Genomic DNA, 17,810 nt, shown 5'->3' on the forward strand with positions numbered 1-17,810 from the left:
ACATCAGCAAAACTAGACGCTCCATACAAAACCTGTTTCCTCTGGCTGCTCACATCTGAATTTAAGTTTCACGTGAATGAGCCTGATTGGCCGAGCCTCAGTCACATTTTTGAGCCCATTTGCCAGGGAGGCTGGGGATTTGAATTCTAAATAAAGGAAAACTGTTCAAAAGATGATGGGTATCCATAAATATGACAGATGTCCACTGTCCTAGAGCAATATGTGACAGGTGCTAAACCAGAGATATTCATTTCAGATATAGTCTTTTGTTCTCTTAGAACTTATATCCTTGTAGGAAAGACAAACAATAAACATATAAATGAATATAATGATGGATAGCACCAGGTGCTACAAAGACAAAGCTGTGAGGTAGGGTATTCAAGAAAGGCTTTTCTGAGAAGATGAGCACAGACATAAATGATATGAGGGAGCAGCGAGCACAAAGTTTCTGGGATGGGAACTGATGTGGCATTTCTAAAAAACTACAAGGAGGCTGCAGCTGAGTAAGTGAAGGGAAAAGAGAGTAGAAAATGAAGTTAGAAGAGCAGCCAAGGACCATGTCATGTAGACCCTTGCAAGCCGTGATTTGGGACTTGGAAAGGTGGCAAGGGAATGAAATGATTTGACTTGGATTTTTTAAAGGATCGCACTGGCTGCTGAGTGAAGAACAGATTTTAGGGAAAGAGGGTAGAAGCAGGCTGACTGAACTGATCAGAGTATGAGCAGATGGATTGGAGCAGTAAAATCTGCCCAGATGATTAGGGAAAAGGTGATATATGAGGAGATTCTTGAGAGATGAGTGAAAACTGCCCAAGAGAAGAGGTTAGAAGGCATCTTGGGCAAAGGGAAGAAGAGGAGCAAAGACACAGTGGGCATGGAAGGCCCTGGCATATTTGCAGAACCTTGAGTAGCCTTGTGAGGTTACTGAGGGATCCAGACATGAGGCTGGGAAAGCTAGATTGCCAAGGCCTTCCATGCTGTTCCTCAAACCTTTCATGTCACCCAAGTAAAATGTTGGTGCAGTAGTGGGGGCAGAGTCTGAGACAAAACTGGGGCTAGATCTTCCTGAGGGAGTCCAGACCTCTCAAAGAAGTTTCTAAGAGGGCAGAAAAGACACAGTTCTTTGCCCTTTTTTTCTCTCCTCAGACTAGAGAAAACATGGCCAACCCATAGTTCTGTGCTATTATCAAAGCAAAGCTGAGCATACCCACTCACATCTGAGGTACAGAAATCAGACAGCAGAGAAGATCTGAGTGTATCTCCATTAAGGTCAGTCCCAGGAGAAATTGTCAAGTAGACATCTTGTCTTCCATACTTTCTCATTTCCCTTCTGGAGTCATCTCATATTCCACCCTGGATTCCTGGGTAGATGTACATTGAGCCTTAAAGGAAGTGTTAGATGTGGACTGGTGAAGAGAATGGAAGAGGAGGAGGGCATTTCAGAAAGAGAAAACAGTGGATGCAAATGCCAGGAACCAGAAAGCATCATTATCCCTGGGCGTCCAAACCAAGGCTGGAAAGATTGGTTGAGCCTGGATTGTGAAATGCTTAGACAACGGAGTAAGCAGTCATAAGAACAATTTATCCTTAAACCAGATTCCCTGATTAAATAGAGTAACCAGGAGCTAAATGTGCGGTGCTTGCTTTTTGCCCATGGTGGATGCTAAGGAGTATTAACAGGTTTGGCTGAATCAACAGATAGACGTCTATAAACTTAGGACTGATTGCCGGAGTTAGACTTTATGAGAGGTCATCTCCATATTGACAGACTTAACTGAGTTCAAAAAGTGTTACTTTCTCATAGTTTTGGGACTGCAATGTGGCCTTAATGTTATAATATCTGGATCAGATGCCAAAGATATGCAACATTCAGAGCTTTGCACTGATTTTAAATGCCCCGGATATTTCTATCTTCCATCTCAGCTGAGGGTTTCCCACCCAAACCGGGACTCAATCTTTGTCTTTCTCCTGTAACAGCCACGCGTTGTTACAGGCCACTTCAGAGTTCTTAGCAGAAACCAGATGCAGGCTTTAGAAGCATTGCTAGTCAAGACAGGTGAGTAGAACTGCCTCCAAGGGCTTAGCCAAAAACTATTCAAAACAGGCTATTTCATCCAAATGGGACAGCAGATACCAAGGAGAGAAGGGTCTAGGTTAGATTTGTGCAAACTCGGCCTTGGTGGCTATTCTTGCCTGTGAAACGTTGCCAACTCTTCTGTTCCCCTCTATCCCTGCCTACTCCCCTAATCTCTTCCTGCACAGAATGTATCTTTATCCAGAGATCCAGGGAACCTGTGGAAGAGGATGACGTACAATTTTAGGTATAGAGATCACGGCTGTTTTACGTACGGAACTTAAGCAATGAATTTGTCGAACACTCCCTCACCCCTGCCCCCGCCCCCCCTACTTAGGCTCGGTCTCTCGAAAGGAAAGCGCTGACGGCCCAAGACCTCTCAGCGGGAATTCCAACCACTTTGAGTTTCTCTCCTTCGCCTCCTAGTTTTGCTGTCTTCAGCTGCTCTTTCCCCCTCTCACTCTGAGCTGCACGCACCCCCGTACCCCACCCGAAAGCTACTCTTCAAAGGCATCTCTCCTGGCCCAGAGAAGCCCGGAGTGCTCTGTATCCGGAGACGCACTAGTGCTCGCTTTTTTATCCGAGAGAACAAAACTGCCATTTCCGAAAGGAAAGTAAGCTGCTCGAGCGTTCAGGGGTCGCCCGCGAACATCACAGGGGGAGGCGGGGAGAAGAGTCCGGGCGCCGAACCGCAGGCCCCGCCCCGCGTGCAGGCCCCGCCCCCGCGCCTCCAGCCCCACCCCGTCCCGCCACTCCGGCTCTGCGCGCGACGTCCGCTCCCGGCCCGCACCCGCATTCGCTCCCTGTTTGGTTACTGCGGGGGGCAGGTGGCGCAAGGGGAGGTGTGCACGGCGAAGGGGACGCGGAGCGGGCTCGGGTGCGCGGAAGGACAGGTCTCGTTGGCGCCACCGCCACCTGTTTGGGGACCCACGAGGCCGTCGCTCCTGCCCTCAGAACAATGGGACTCGGCTCGCGAGGAAGCTTGGCCTTGTTCATCGTGGGGGCGCTGCTGGTGCTAGCGCTACTGAAGGCCGCCGTGGACAGCGCAGACACGGAGGGTAAGTGGCTGCGGGGGTCGCCAGCCCGTGCCCCGGAAGGAAGCGCGCTGCCCACGGGAGTTCCCCAGTTGAGACCTGGTTGTGAGGAAAGTTCTCTGTGTCTCAGGCTCAATGACCTGGACGTGACCGGATGGGGCTAGGGAGCCTCAGTCTCCGGCGGGTCTCCCACCTGCCCCAGAGCCGCCTGCTGGGTCCTTCGGCTGTTTTTATTGTAGGCGGCGGTCGCAGGCCTGGAGGAGTGCGTATAACCTGTTGAGTTGCCCGAAGAACGGGCCTTAAGCGGAGGGCTCAAGTTGGTTGTTCCAGCCTTCCCCCTGAAGTTTAGGGGAAGGTTAGAGTTTACCTAAGGCTTCCTTTTATGAACAAGATTAGGTGAGTTGAAAAATACGTCTACTGATTCGTTGGGGAAACTTTCAGGAGTCTACCCGGCGTTTTATCGTCTAATGTTGCATCAGACCAACGATTTATAGTCTTAAGGTCCCCAGACTTTGGGGTAATGAAACTGATAGGGAGCTTTTGGGAAGCAGCCCTGCTCTCCCGGGCGCAGGTGAGGCTTCTGCCCCGGCGGAAGGGCGCCTCCTGCCCCTGGCGTGCCGCGAACACCGGCTGAGGCGCGCGTCAACGCATCAGCTGTGCAGCCCTAAGATCACAGCTGACGATCATCAGATCATAACAAAATGATTTTGACATTTCTCCTTGAGGGAAGGGGGTTTCCCTTACGCCCTTGGCCCTTTGGAAACTTTTAAAGAGTCCTTTTTGAGTAAGGCCAGGAAGCTGGGATTTGCTGTGTAGATGCCGTTTTCTCTTTGCGAATTATTGTAGAAATCTGGTTACTCACTAGTCAGTAAACTAGGATAAGATGCTTTAATTCAACCTTTTCATGGATTTAAATTCTATCCAACTCTTGTATATTTAGCCTTAAATTAGTTTTACCCAGCAAGAGATAGAGGGCAGTTTGCAAAACCAGACGGTTCATGTACAACACCTGCTTTTGCTAGAATAATCTGGTGAGACAATAACAATTTTTGTATTGCCGATTTTTTTTGTTTGCTTTGCTGAATTGTGCATGTGACAAATTGTCTTTGCAGATCTAATTTTGAGATTTAAGAAAGTAAGGATCAGTAAATTATGTCCCTCATATTTTCAGTATTATGAGGTGTCTTATTGTAAAAGTGAACAATCTGGAATGAAACAGCATATCTTAGTTCAAATTTTACACCAGTATTTACTAGGGGAGGTTTCCATTTTTTTTTTTTTAATTTGTTACTTTGTGAAAGTAAACCTTTTTATTGTTTCTCTAAAGAATTAGTGATTAGAGAAACTGATCAGTCCTTGCTTTTCTTTTCTTTTGACCTCATAACACACTTGCTCTATTTTAATACTTTATGACTGTTCTGTTTATTAATGTCTCACTAGAGGTTAGTGTTATTTGGAAAACTTGGAATGAATGCTGTACTATACAGAAGCCTGCCTTTCATGAACTAGTATAACCTACATAAGCTGGAATCCATTTCTACAGACTATTATGTCACGTTAAATCTAGAGTAAAAGAAGGTTCTGTAGATGTCTCAAAGCAAGTAAATGTCCTAGTCTTCATATACATGTGTAATCCGTATAAAGTGTCATTATGAAGTACGGTGATTTTTAACAAGCATACTAGAGCTTATATGGCCAATTTTTACTAGACACTTCTATGTACCTCATACTGTGCTAACTGAGGTCCACACCACATCTCATCGGATCCTCACAGTATTATGTCCATTTTACAGATGAGGAAACTGAGGCTTAAAAGTTACCTAACTTATTCAAGTGAAAAAGCTAATACATGTTTGATTTCATAGACCAGAATCCAAATGCTCAATTCACCATTTTGCCACTAAGCCACATTAGGCGATGTTGGCTTTTCAAGTAGATAATGCTTAAATCCACAATACTGCCATTGCCCAGAATATTGTGGGAGAAAATTTAAAAAATATATTGAAATTCTTTAAAAATGCCCTTTACAGTCTGCTGCGTAGTTTCATAAATATCCTCAGATGGAGGAGGGGGAGACAATGAATAATTCAGCAAACCACAAACACGATTGTTTGTGGTACTACAATAAGAGACATAAGGGAGGGCAGGATGGGAGACTATTACTTAGGACTCTTGGTGACTAGTGACAGACACCCACTTTGAATAACCTTAGGGGAAAGAAGGGCCTTTATTGACTCTTTAATGGAAAAGTCTAAGGATTAAGGTGGCTTCAGAAATGTTATATTCAAGAGTTCAAATAGGTTGCCAGGAGATGGGCACTTCTTTTGAGTACATCTATCAAATCTCAGGCAAGCCATAGTTAAACTATTCTCAGACTGGTTGGGGGTGGGGGAGAATATGACACTTCACATAACAGGGACTTTATAAGTGAGTCTCAGGCTTCAAAAGCCACCATAATGGGTACCCAGTTAGGAAATGAAATTAATCCTTAGTGAGTCTATGCCACTTCATGAATTTAACTTTCTTTTTTTCCCCATTCAGTACATTATAACGTTGAATATTTGGTCTTTCTGTCAAGTAAAGCACTGACCTCCTTGTACTTAGGGTTATCCATGACATTTTTTGTTAGAATACAAAAACAGTGCCTGTCCACAGTTGGTGCTTCATAAGTATTTATTGGAAAAAGAAAAGTTAGAGAGATTGTCTTTTCTCAAGCAAAAAATAAAAAATGAGTTGCCAGGAAATCATCCCTCTCAAGAGTTACAACAGCAAGGAGTGACAAAAACAGGAGACTTGTAGTCGTCCAGGCAAAAGATGATGATGTGTGGTAGTGGAGATAAATGGATGGATTCTAGATCTCTTTGGGATGTGGAACTGAAATCACTTGCTAATGGATTGGATGGTGGAGTGAGGCGAGAGAGAAATCAAAGGATGACCTCTTGGTTTGGGGGTTGAGCAATTGATAACGTAACTGGGAAGACTGAGGGAGAAGCAGGTTTATAGTAGAAAATGAACAGTTCCATTTTGGCACTGACATGCACGGGCTTTAGAATCAAACAACCTGGTCCAAATCCAGACTTTGCCACTTACTAGCTGGGTAGTCTTCTCTGCCTCAGTTTCTGTCACTGCAAGACAATACTCCTGTCTCACAATTGCTGGGAGGGTTAGATGAGCTAATGCAAGTCATATGCTCCCAAGGAAGCCCGGTGTGTACTAAGCTCTTTATAATATTGGCATTTATTTGATACCTATTGCTAAATACATCTGTATTGTCTACTGACCTTGATCTTTTTCAAGTTTAATCTTCACATCAGATCTTTTTGTGATCCTTTTTTGGGGGGAGGAGGGGGCTATCTTTGTGAAAAGTCCACAGTAATACACTTGCTCTCTTCGCATGTGGTATGTGTGTTTAATCTTTCATTATGCAAAGACCTAAGGTGGATAAAACAACTGAAAAATTGCTTAACTGGGGCATAGAATTCTCCTAAACCTTTTCCAAATCTTAAGGTACTAGTTAAAAATTAAGAGTCATACTGAGAAGGCTTGCAATTAAAAGTAAATTTATCTTTGCATTGTGTGAAATTAGTGATTTTGGTGGTGCGAGACCTAGGGGCACCCATGAATAGGAAGGGCCCCTCCTGTGGTGGTCCACTCCACTCAGAAGAGCAGGGTTGTAGCAGCAGAGATCAGTTTCTCTCTCAACAATCACAGTGTCTTCCCTCATGTGGATGAATGAACTTTGACAAAGCTATTATATAATTAGCCAATAATAGTGGCACATAGTACTGTGTAAATATTTGTTACATAAGGTATATGTTTTCTGTCTTGAAAAATTCAGTAATACATTTCCAGATTCATTGACAGTTTCAAGTTATATCTCATAGCAACAGTGGCAAAAGTAGAACTTCCTATGGAATAATCTACCCTCCTTCATACCAGCACCGCAATATATTGCCAGTGTTCTTAAATATTATGTGTCCTTTCATCACAGGATATTTCTTTATTTTTATAGGATCTTCAAATGGAAATCTTTCCACAGTTCTCAAAACCTCCACTATTGAACCAGCAGGTGAGTTTTAAAAGGTTCAAGAAATGAATTTTCATGTGTCTAGGATACATAAAGTAATATCAGCCTGGAAAGCTGGTGTACTGACCTGTTTTAACCATCAGTTATTCATTCATGAATCCCTAAAGCCTACCTGAAAGACTGCCCTTAGTAGGCGTCAATAAATGGTAGTCCACTGGATGAATAGTCTTTCTCAATTTAGCAAAGACGTGAATAAATTCTAAAAGTAAAAGCATGTTAGAATTCATACTGAGTTTTGAAACACATTTTTAGGTGTGAAAGTTTTGCACTCTGCCTGTAGATATAAAATATGAATGCATAAGTCTGCTGGTCTTGATGGTGAAACAAGGGAATCTAAGCTGGTCAGCTATGCAGCCTTAATTTGCCTTGGTAGACTCTCAGTAGACCTTGTTTACATTTCACCCATCAATCAGACTTCATTCCCACTATCTCCCTTCCCTATTGAAACAATTGGCAAGTCTTTTTTCCTGTGCTTTTAGTTTGGAACAAATGGATTTCTTCCTTGGAATTCCGAACTCACTAACATGGAAAGATACAGGAATCAGAGTGATGTCATAAATATTAGTAGTAAACCATCAGGGCATGTTTCTTATAAGCAATACTTAGATTATCTTCTTACTATCTTTATTCTTCAGAGTTGACTAAGGTAGAAACTAGAAAAAGGTACACAGATCTTATCACTAGGCCCATTTTTTTTCCTACTTTTATTCAGCCAATTATCATTGAGTGTCTTTAATGTGCTGACATGTTGTAGGTGCTAAAAATACAAAATGGATCCAGTCCTGGCTTTTTGGAGTTTTAGAGGGCTTTTGTTTTGTTTTCACTGTGGAAAAATATACATAACATAAAATTTATGGTGTTAACCATTTTTAAGTGCGCAATTCAGTGGCATTAAGTGCATTCACATTGTTGTGCAACTTTGTGGAGCTTTTGTTTTCATGGGTGCTCCGTGTAGTTCATATTCTTAGTTGACCTCTGTTTATTTGGCACCAATCCCAAAAGGAAAATAACATCTTTCTTTAACAAACTCCTCTCTGATGTGTATTCCAGGAATGTGTTGTTGGGAAAAATGGAAACTGCCAGCAATATTATTTAACAACATCAGATGCCTATCACTTTTATAGGACTTACCACTTTGCATTCAATAAATCTTTCTCTATTTTGTTTGTTTTTTTGGTCTTCATCTAAGTTCCTTAAAAGTGGTATTTGTGATTTTTCATCCTAGCACCTAACAGTATGCCAGTAAATAGCAGATAGCTTTTCATTCTCTGCCTTTCCTACAAATTTCTGGCTGAACAGTTTTAGTAATTCTACTGAAAATTTTTTATTGGGGGGTAAGTGGAGACCCCTAAATGTAAGATTGTTAGGCATTTGTGGGATGGTTTTTTAAAAATATTTTATTAGATTCTTAGGTGTCTTTTCCTATTGGCCTTTATTAAATCTAATTATGTATTGCAGAACTTCCTGAAACTATGGTGTGGCATTAACTTTAAAAAACACTTTTTAGCCAAGATATACCACTGCTGACAGTAACTGTGAATGATTGTTAAAGATCAGTGCAGTACTCTGAGAACTGCTCCAGAGTCAGGGAGATGATTTAAAATGCCCCCTCTAGCCCAAGGAAATTTTTGAGAAAAAAAAGAAAGCACTGCTTTAAAATTTTTTATTCTAAAGAGACCAGATAATACGAGTATCATAAAAAATTTTTGTTGTTCAATGTGTAACACTTCCCATAACTGTTATAGTCCTCTTATATCCTTTTTGAATCTTGAAAACTCTTATGTAACATGTTGAACTGATACATTTTTATAGGACATGATGCTTAATCTTTTCTTTTATAGTAACATAGACTTTTAATCTTTGAATCATTATTTTTTGAACATATTATTTAACAATGTATTTTGTGCTATTTATTTAGTCAAGTTTATGTGGCACCAATCCCAAAAGGAAAATAACATCTTTCTTTGACAAACTCCTGTGTGGTGTGTATTCCAAGAATGTATTGTTGGAAAAAGTGGGGACTGCCAGCAGTATTCCTTACATCAGGTGCCTATTGCTTTTATAGGACTTACCACATTAGATTCAATGAATCTCTTTTCTCTATTTTGTTTATTTTTTTAGTATCCATCTAAGTTCCTTGAAAGTGGTATCTATGATTTATTCATCGTGGCACTGAACACTATTGCCTCGTACATAGCAGATATGCATATATGTTGGTTTAACTGAATTGTGGAATCAAATACATATTTTGTCGTTCCTGACTGAACCTTATCAAAGAACCACTATATACATCTTACAGAGACATGATTGGTTCGTGCTCCAGTCTTATCCATTATTATAGCTGGGGTTTTTTTCTTGTTTATAGAGTAAGATAGATACTTGAGGTCAAAGAAACAGGAATTAAGGTTACTTTCCAGTTGTTCCACTGAATTATATATAATGGTTCTTTTATTTTTCAAGTGCCCTAATCGTTATTTGAGGACAGCCATACTTCTGACATTCTTTTCTTTAGGGACTTGTTTAACACTTTTAAGGATTTGTTAATGTTTTCAGATTATGTAGAAAATAATTTCCCCCATTTCATATATAGTCAGAGGGTTTATATTTTAGGGTCTGTAGATGGATGAATTTATTCTTTATGGTACAAGGAAGACACATGCCCAGATGATTTTTAATAACAGGGGTTCGGGCAAAGATATAAGGAACTGTGACATGGTTCAGAATGGAAAGTCAGTCTCATCAGTAACCAGAACATTTCACTGTCATTCAGGATACAGTCTTCTCCTTGATTGCTTAGCATTGATGCTGCCCCCAAAAGAGGAATCTCAGGGGTTCTCAGGGTACTACCATCCAGTGTGAAGCTCCTTTCTTGGGCATAATTTGTAGCAAGCCAGTTTCAAAGCAGTTGATTTCCCTTACTGTTCATCTGTATGTGATTGCCTTTGTCTTGGTAACCCATCCTTGGTCCAGTTACTTGAGCTACTCTAGTAGGGCTGGTTTTCTCCATAGGTTTGGCAGGACCATAGCAAATTTGAGCAGATGACTGTGGGTTGGACTTATATTTCTGAAGAAGAAGGCAGTGGAAATTTCAGAACAGCTTACTCAGATAATTCTGTATTCCAATTTTTGCCCCTCGTGGAAACACTAAAAGTTTTACTGAAGTGGAAAGAATTTATCAGGTACATAATTCTATATTCCATACTACCTTATTCTACTTATTTTGGGTAGAATGTTTTGTGATGAAAGAAGATGGAAACTTCCTGCTAGGTTGTGAACTACTACAAGACAGGAACCAGTTGGCCTGACAAGTTGCTTGTAGATGCAAATGGCGCTAGATACGTACGTATGTACATACATCATACATACATACATAGACAGATGGACAGACATAGATATTGATACTTGTTTTTAACTAGAGATTGATGTAGGAAGGAATTTCCCTAACTACTATGAACTTGTTTTTACTTAAAGAACTGCCTTAACTCCTCAAACACTATTGTGTTCAACTCATGTTTTTGAGATTGCATTTGAAAATTGCTGGTAACTTTTAACAAAATTAGATGTCTCAAGGAATGTAGAATAGGAAAATCATGCAATATTATGTTCACTTTTTCACTGAACAGATGTTTGTTTTGACTGCCCACTCTTGCTAGTCGCTGTTTTAGGCACAGGCATCTATGGGTAAATAAGATGCATAACTCTGCTCTCTTGAAGTTTAAATCCAGGTGGAGAGATAGACTATAAGGAGAGAAACAACTAAAGAAGATGGTTTGGGATTGTGATTTTAAAAAAAATGATGAACAGGATTTTACACACACGCGCGCGCACGCACGTGAATGTGGTAGAGAATGACTCCGGAAGAGCTGCTTCCAAATGGGTGGTCAGGGAGGACTTCTCTGAGGTGGGATCATCTGAGCTGAGACCTGACTAACTGGAAGGAGCCAGCCCTATAGATTCCAAAGGGAAAAGCATTCCAGGCAGAGGAATTATTGATGCAGGTGCCCTGAAACTGGAGTGAGCCTCTGTGTCCAAGGAGCCCGGGAAGGTCACTGTGGCTGGCACGCAGTGGCGGGTCTAAACTGCAGTTATGTTGTTATGTATAGGAAATTAGGATACAATATTTAAGATACAATATTTAAGATACAAGTTCGATTTTAAGACATCAAAAACATAATAGAGCAGTCTGCAGAAGAAGAAATGTGGATTCTGACAACTTCATTAACTTCTCCAGGTTTTCTTTTTTCTTTGGGGGTAGGGGTAATTCTTCAAGCATTAAAATGCTGTTGTGATTCTAAGCCAGTATGCACCTGCATGCTCTCTGCACCCCCAAGACAGCAGGTGTAATAATAAAATGGAACTGTCCTGGTGTTTTTTTTTTTTCCCTGAAGTTTGCCTCTATCTTAAAGTTGTAATTAGGAGCCCAACAAAATGCTTCCAATTTAGACCAAGAACTGCTGCTGTACTTAATTATGGTGTGAACTATCAAAGAGAACATTTAACATTTTAAATCATTTTAAGAATTAGAGATAATGGGGCTGAGTAACCAGCTTGTTGTATGAGTTCTGGGAAAACCCAGGAAATTGAGTGTCGGCTTGGGTTTGTGGGGCTGGGCAGGGGGAGGAGGTCATGATGAACCACGGTTAGGACACATGAAAACAGTGGGGCAAGTACGTGAACTGAGAAAACGTGCAGAAATCCTGAAAATACTGAGAAATACAAAACAGCAACAAAAAGAAAAAAAAAATTTGAGAAATTAATAAACTTTTCAAAAGCAGGAAAAACAGAAGAAGGTATAGACAAAAAAACATAGATGCTCCTCACATCCGCCCGAAATGTAGGCCTAGAACAAAAAAGCAAACTACCTGACTCCTGGTTCCTGTTGTCTGTCTATAGAGCCTGTAAAGAGGCTGACACACATTGGGGGCACAGTATGTCCTCGTTGAATCTGAATTCTCGTTTGAATAATAGAATAGACTCAACTGAGATTGAGTACGTGACACTTCTTTTTGTTATCTTTTCCTTAAATACTCCTTTTTCATAGGAAGTAGCAGGCTAGCTCTGGATTCATGACTTCTTTCAGACTAAAATTCAGATGTAGCCCATCACATTGAGAAATACATAAAGATTTCTCAAGAGTAACTTTCCCACGTGTATAAAGTTCTTAGGAAGAGACTTTGTCTGATGTGCTGATTAGAGTTAAGCAGTAATTAGTGTCGTACATTAATTATTTGGCTCTTCATCTTTCTGCTTCTCTTTGTCTTTTTCTTAATATATAATTTTGTTTAAAATTTATTATAAAGTATAACTAATGTATATACACAATAGTCTAAACAGTATGTACGTGAAAATGTAAAATACATAATACCAGTCTTCCTTTCTCCACTGAGCCTCACTCAGTCCTTTTCCCAAATGTACATTACTGGTCAAAAGCCAGACTCATTATTTCTACCCAAAGATCTGCTGCTGTATTTCTTATCTCACTTGGTGGAAAAAACTGTTCATAAAGAGTCTCAAGCCACAAATGGTTACCAGTTTCACATGCATCCTTCCAAAAAATAACTTAAGCATAATCTATATGTATTATATATGTTTTTTATTAACATAAGTGGATAATGCTAAGCACACTGTTCTCTACCTAGTTGGTCTCACACCTCATCCTTCCTAATAGCTGTATATTCCATGGCACAGATGCAACATAATTTGTTTACCCAGTTCCCTACTGATGGACGTTTAGGATATTTGCAGTCTTTGCTGTTTCAAGCAGAGCTACAGTGAGGGTTCTTCCTGGTAAATCTTGGCATGCTTCTGCAGGGTGCCTGTGGTGCTCTTTTCTAGTGGTGGAATTGTTGAGTCAGTGGTGTATAAATTTTAATTGGTGATACATTGCTAAATTTTCTTCCAGATTATACCAGTTTACTCCCACTAGCAGTACCAATGGTGCCTATTTCCTGCAGCCTCGACAACACCGGTTAATACCAGACAATTTTAAATTTGCCAATCTGAGATGTGATTAATAAAACCGTTCAGAGTTACATTTTTAAAGTGTGAGTTAATTTGAGGATATTTTCATTTGATTTATGGGGATTTTTGTTTATTTTTTAAACAGCTTTATTGAGATGTGCTTCATTTACCATACAGTTCACTCCTTTCAGCTGTACAGTTTAGTGGCTATTAGTGTATTCAAAGATATGTGAAACCACAGTCAATTCTAGGACATTGGCATCACCTCAAAAAGAAATCTAGTGTCATTTAGCTGTCATCCCTTAATCTGCTACCCCACCCCTCAGCTCTAAGTAACCACTAATCTTTCCATCTCTATAGATAATTTCCTTGTTTTGGACTTTCGTATGAATGGAGTCATGTAGTATGTTGTCTTTTGTGACTAGCTTCTTAACATGTTTTCAAGGTTTACCCAAATTATAGCATGCATCACTACTTCATTCCTTTTTATGGCTGAATAATATTCCATTGTGTGTATATACTACATTTTGGTTATCCACTCTTCATTGAAGGACATTGGGTTGTTCCCACCTCTTGACTATTATAAATAATGCTGCTGTAAACATTTATGTGGATGTGTGTTTTCGTTTTCCTTAGTTATATACTTAGGAGTGGAATTGCTGGCTCATATAATAACTACATGCTTAATGAACTGCCAGACTATTGGTCACACTGTTTTACATTGCTACAGTGTATGAGGATTTTAATTTCTCCACATCCTTGTCTACATTTGTTATTATATAACTTTTTCTAGCCATCCTAGTGGGTGTAAAATAGTGTCTCATTGTGGTTTTGATTTGTATTTCTTTGATTACTAAGGATGTTGAGCTTTTCATGTGCTTATAGGTCATTTGTATTTTTCATTTGAGAAATGTATTCCAGTCCTTTGCCCATTTTCTTAATTAGGTTGTTTGTCATTTATTGGGTTATCATTTTGATAGCTTATGTGTGTCTTTTTATTCATTTCCTTTGTGATTATAAAAATAGTACGTAGTTTTACGGAAATTTTGGAAACTGCAAAGTATTTTTTATCATTATTCAAATTACTCTCAGTATTTTTAATTTTGTTAAGCTCAAACTTAACTACATAGATGCATTTTCTTAAAATGAGAGCTAACCATCTCTTAAAACACATTTTATTATGGTTACATCTTAGGACATGAAAACAACTAGTTGAAAAGTGATAATTTTAGTCTGTTACCTGACTATTCAGTAAGAACTGGTTTATTTTTTTTATTTTACTCCATAATGAATTTGACTTAGTGGTTTTAGTAGTTTCCCCCAAGTATGTGTGCTCTGTTGTATTTTGGAGAAGATACAAAGAGAACAAATTGCATGGCTATTAAGTGAACTTCAGCAAGTTATTTGACCTCTCTGTGCCTCAGCTTCCTCAGTAAATTGAGCTTTTGAAATAATCTAGCTATTTTGTAGGATAAATGAGAGGACGTGTAAAGCACCTGCCTTTAAAATAGCACCTGGCACAAGTGAAAACTAAATGTGTTCCTCTTTGCTCTCTGGCCACAGGGACCCTCTTTAAAAATCCCTCCTGTCTCATCATTCTCTGCTGCAGGGCCTTTGCATATGCAGGCATACCTTATTTTATTGCACTTCACTTTATTGTATTTCACAGGTGTGTGTGCGTGTGTGTGAAGAAATTGAAGGCAAGGCCTTCCACCAGCAAAAGATTATGACTTGCTTTATTGCAGTGATCTGGAACCGAATCCACAATATCTCTGAGGTATACCTGTGCTGTTCTCTCTCCCTGAAGAACTTTTCCATCTTTGCCTTTGCCTGGTTAATACCCATTTAGCTTTCAGATTTCTGCCTTAGCTTTACTTCCCTAAGGAGCAGTTTTTGACCTCTAGATACAGGCCCTGTATCTAATGATGCTTTGCTTAAGTCTCCCTTCCTGACCAGAAAGCTTCTTCAGGAGTAATGCTGACTTCGCTACCAGCACATCCCCAGGATCTGGCACTCATTTTTGTTAAAACAATAAAGGATAAACAAATGCTCTGGGAGGAGGAAACCAGTTTTTGTGCTTGCTTGCCTACCCCAGCCTTACCTGCAAGATTTGTTGGGAGCCTGTTGGTCAAAATAAATTACCACCTGCACTCTGCCTAGCATGTCTTTAAGCCAGGGCCTTTCACTTTACGATTAGGAAGAGTAGCGCATCTCGTTTTATTGCACTTAGCTTTCTTGTACTTCACAGGTGATGCATTTTTCACAAATTGAAGTTAAGCCCCTCCACCAGCAAAAAGATTATTATTCACTTTATTGTGGTGGTTTGGAACTGAACTGCAATGTCTCCGAAATAGGCCTGTACTGTGCCTCTAGGCAACTCTGTTTTCTTTCTCTGTTTACATAAAGCCCCTCCAGCCAGGCCCTGATGCCCGAAGGCAGGTGTGGAAGGGGATGGACAGGGCATTCAGATCTGAGAGGACAGAGAGGACCTTGCCTGGCCCACCAAGCCTGTGCTGTGGTCAGTCTTCCTCCTGAGGAGGAGATGGCCTGGGTGGTTCAGGCTGTGTTACATTTTGACAAGGCAGGAACATCTGTGCTCTGCACTGACATCAAAGTGGTTATGAAGGTGACACTGGGAAGGAGACTTGGGAGTTTCTGAAGTCCTTCAGGGAATTTGGGGTTGCCAATAGTGGGAAGCCATTGCAGGAATTTAAGCAAATCAGTCCAAATGGATGATGGGCCAGGATGGTACTGGTGGAGATGAAGAGAGATTTTGCTGGTGGATTGGGTGTGACAGGTGAGAGGAAGAGTTGGTGTGACTGTGGATTTGAGTTTGAGCACTTATGTTTTAATATCCTCGTCAAAACCAGACACCTTGCCGCTCCATATCTGGAAGATTATGGTCAGGGAGAGTTAAGAATGAGAACAGCTGAGAGATCACAGTGGGCTGGAGGTGGAGAGTGAGCTGCTCTTTGTCTGAAATGAGAAAGCCTCATGATGAAAGACAGAAAGCTAAGAATTAGGGGTTAGATAAAGTAGAGGGCGAAGTGAATCCCAGTGTATATGCTTCCTTGTCTTTGGGAAAGATTATGGGGCCAGGCATTGACTGCACTAAAATTAGGCAGTTTTAACTTCCTGTATGACCCAGTTATTTAGAGAGGTTTCTTGCAGGATAAATTTGGAAACAGTCATCTATAGTTATATTACTCCATTTTAATTTTCAAAATTATAAAACCTTAGAACTAGAAAAACCTTACAGCAATGTTTCTCACATTTGGTATCACATTAGAATTACCTGGAATGTTAAAAATACTGGTCTAGGTCCCGCTTAATCCAGTTAAATTTGAGGTAAGGGAGTAAAGTAAAAACATGCCTGATTCTAATGTGTAACTAAGGTTGAGAATCACAGACTTTGAGAGTGGCTGACGGGGGCTGCTCTTCCTAAATAGCCTTGGGTGAGTGGGTGAAAAATGGCTGTTTTTGCTGTGAGGTTTACTTATTTATTTTTGGTAAAGAATTATAAAATTGTAACTAGTGGGGATATGCAGAAAATAGTGATTCTCTTCTTAGGATATCTCCCCATCCCATGAAAAACCCCCAAAACTAGACATTGCAGTCATTAAGAGAAGGGACTTTTTTGCAGACTTTTGGTCATGGTGAAGGGAAGGGGTGGGACAAACAGGGGAACAGAGCAATAGTACTTATATTAGTAGTGCAATGTTTTTATTACTGTGGATAACATTGTTTAAATTTCATAAAAGGCTACTTCATTAGCTGTCAAAGAAGAACAGAGACTAACCCTCCAAAAATGTACAATTGAGAGAAGTTTCAGAAACAAAAGAGTAATTATATGAAAAGCTATAGAAAATAATTGAGAAGTCCGCTTATAAGACTTTATTATACAAGACTTTATTCTACTTACATGTATTAATACGTGTATTCTTAACAATTGTTCTTGCATTATTTGTGAAAATTTTCTAAAGTATTAAAGCTAACTCTCATGCCACGTTAACTCATCCCCATGAACTCTTTTTAAATCACAGTGATAGAAAATAAAGGGAGAAAAGCAAACAGCAGTAACTTTACAAATAATGGAATGTGAATCTTTTATGCCTTTCTCCAGAGTAAATTAGGTTAAAACTTGGCTTTAAGGAGGACTTAGGTAGCTTTTATTGTAAAGGTGTGCATATTGGGATTGTATATTTCACATGTGAACATGAGGACTATTTTTTAAACTTAATCATGATACCATTACACCTAAAAATTAATGATTTTCTTACAGTTTCATTGAGGTACAATTGATATATAGTACTGTATAAGTGAAAGGTATACAGTATAATGATTTGACTTACATATATTGTGAAATGATAACCTCAGTAAGTTTAGTTACATCCATCATCTCATATAGATACCAAAAAAGTACAAAGAAAACAAAACAACAAAATAGAGAATAAAATATTTTTTTCTTTGTGATGAGCACTCAGGATTTATTTATTCTTAACAACATTCGTGTGTACCATACAGCAGTGTTAACTACAGTCTTCGTATTGTGCATCACATCCCCCGTGCTTGTTTGTCTTGTAACTGGAAGTCTGTGCTTTTTGACCACCTTCATCCAATTGCTGCCTCTGGTAACCAGATCATTATTTTTTTT

At 39.8% G+C, this 17,810-nt stretch overlaps 1 protein-coding gene across 1 annotated transcript in view; it reads left to right on the plus strand.

The window, feature by feature from the left end:
* Window positions 1-2,811: 2,811 nt before the first annotated feature.
* The window catches only part of TMEM123 (transmembrane protein 123), a 45,763-nt gene continuing 30,764 nt past the window's right edge, over window positions 2,812-17,810 (plus strand). The window contains exons 1-2 of the mRNA XM_039881937.1: window positions 2,812-3,132; window positions 7,121-7,177. Of these exons, the coding sequence (XP_039737871.1) occupies window positions 3,033-3,132; window positions 7,121-7,177 (157 nt within the window). The 5' untranslated portion in view covers window positions 2,812-3,032. The remainder of the gene's footprint in view (window positions 3,133-7,120; window positions 7,178-17,810) is intronic.

The sequence above is a fragment of the Pteropus medius genome, unplaced genomic scaffold, assembly GCF_902729225.1.
Source record: "Pteropus medius unplaced genomic scaffold, Ma_sr-lr_union100, whole genome shotgun sequence".
In the NCBI taxonomy this organism is placed as follows: Eukaryota; Metazoa; Chordata; class Mammalia; order Chiroptera; family Pteropodidae; genus Pteropus; species Pteropus medius.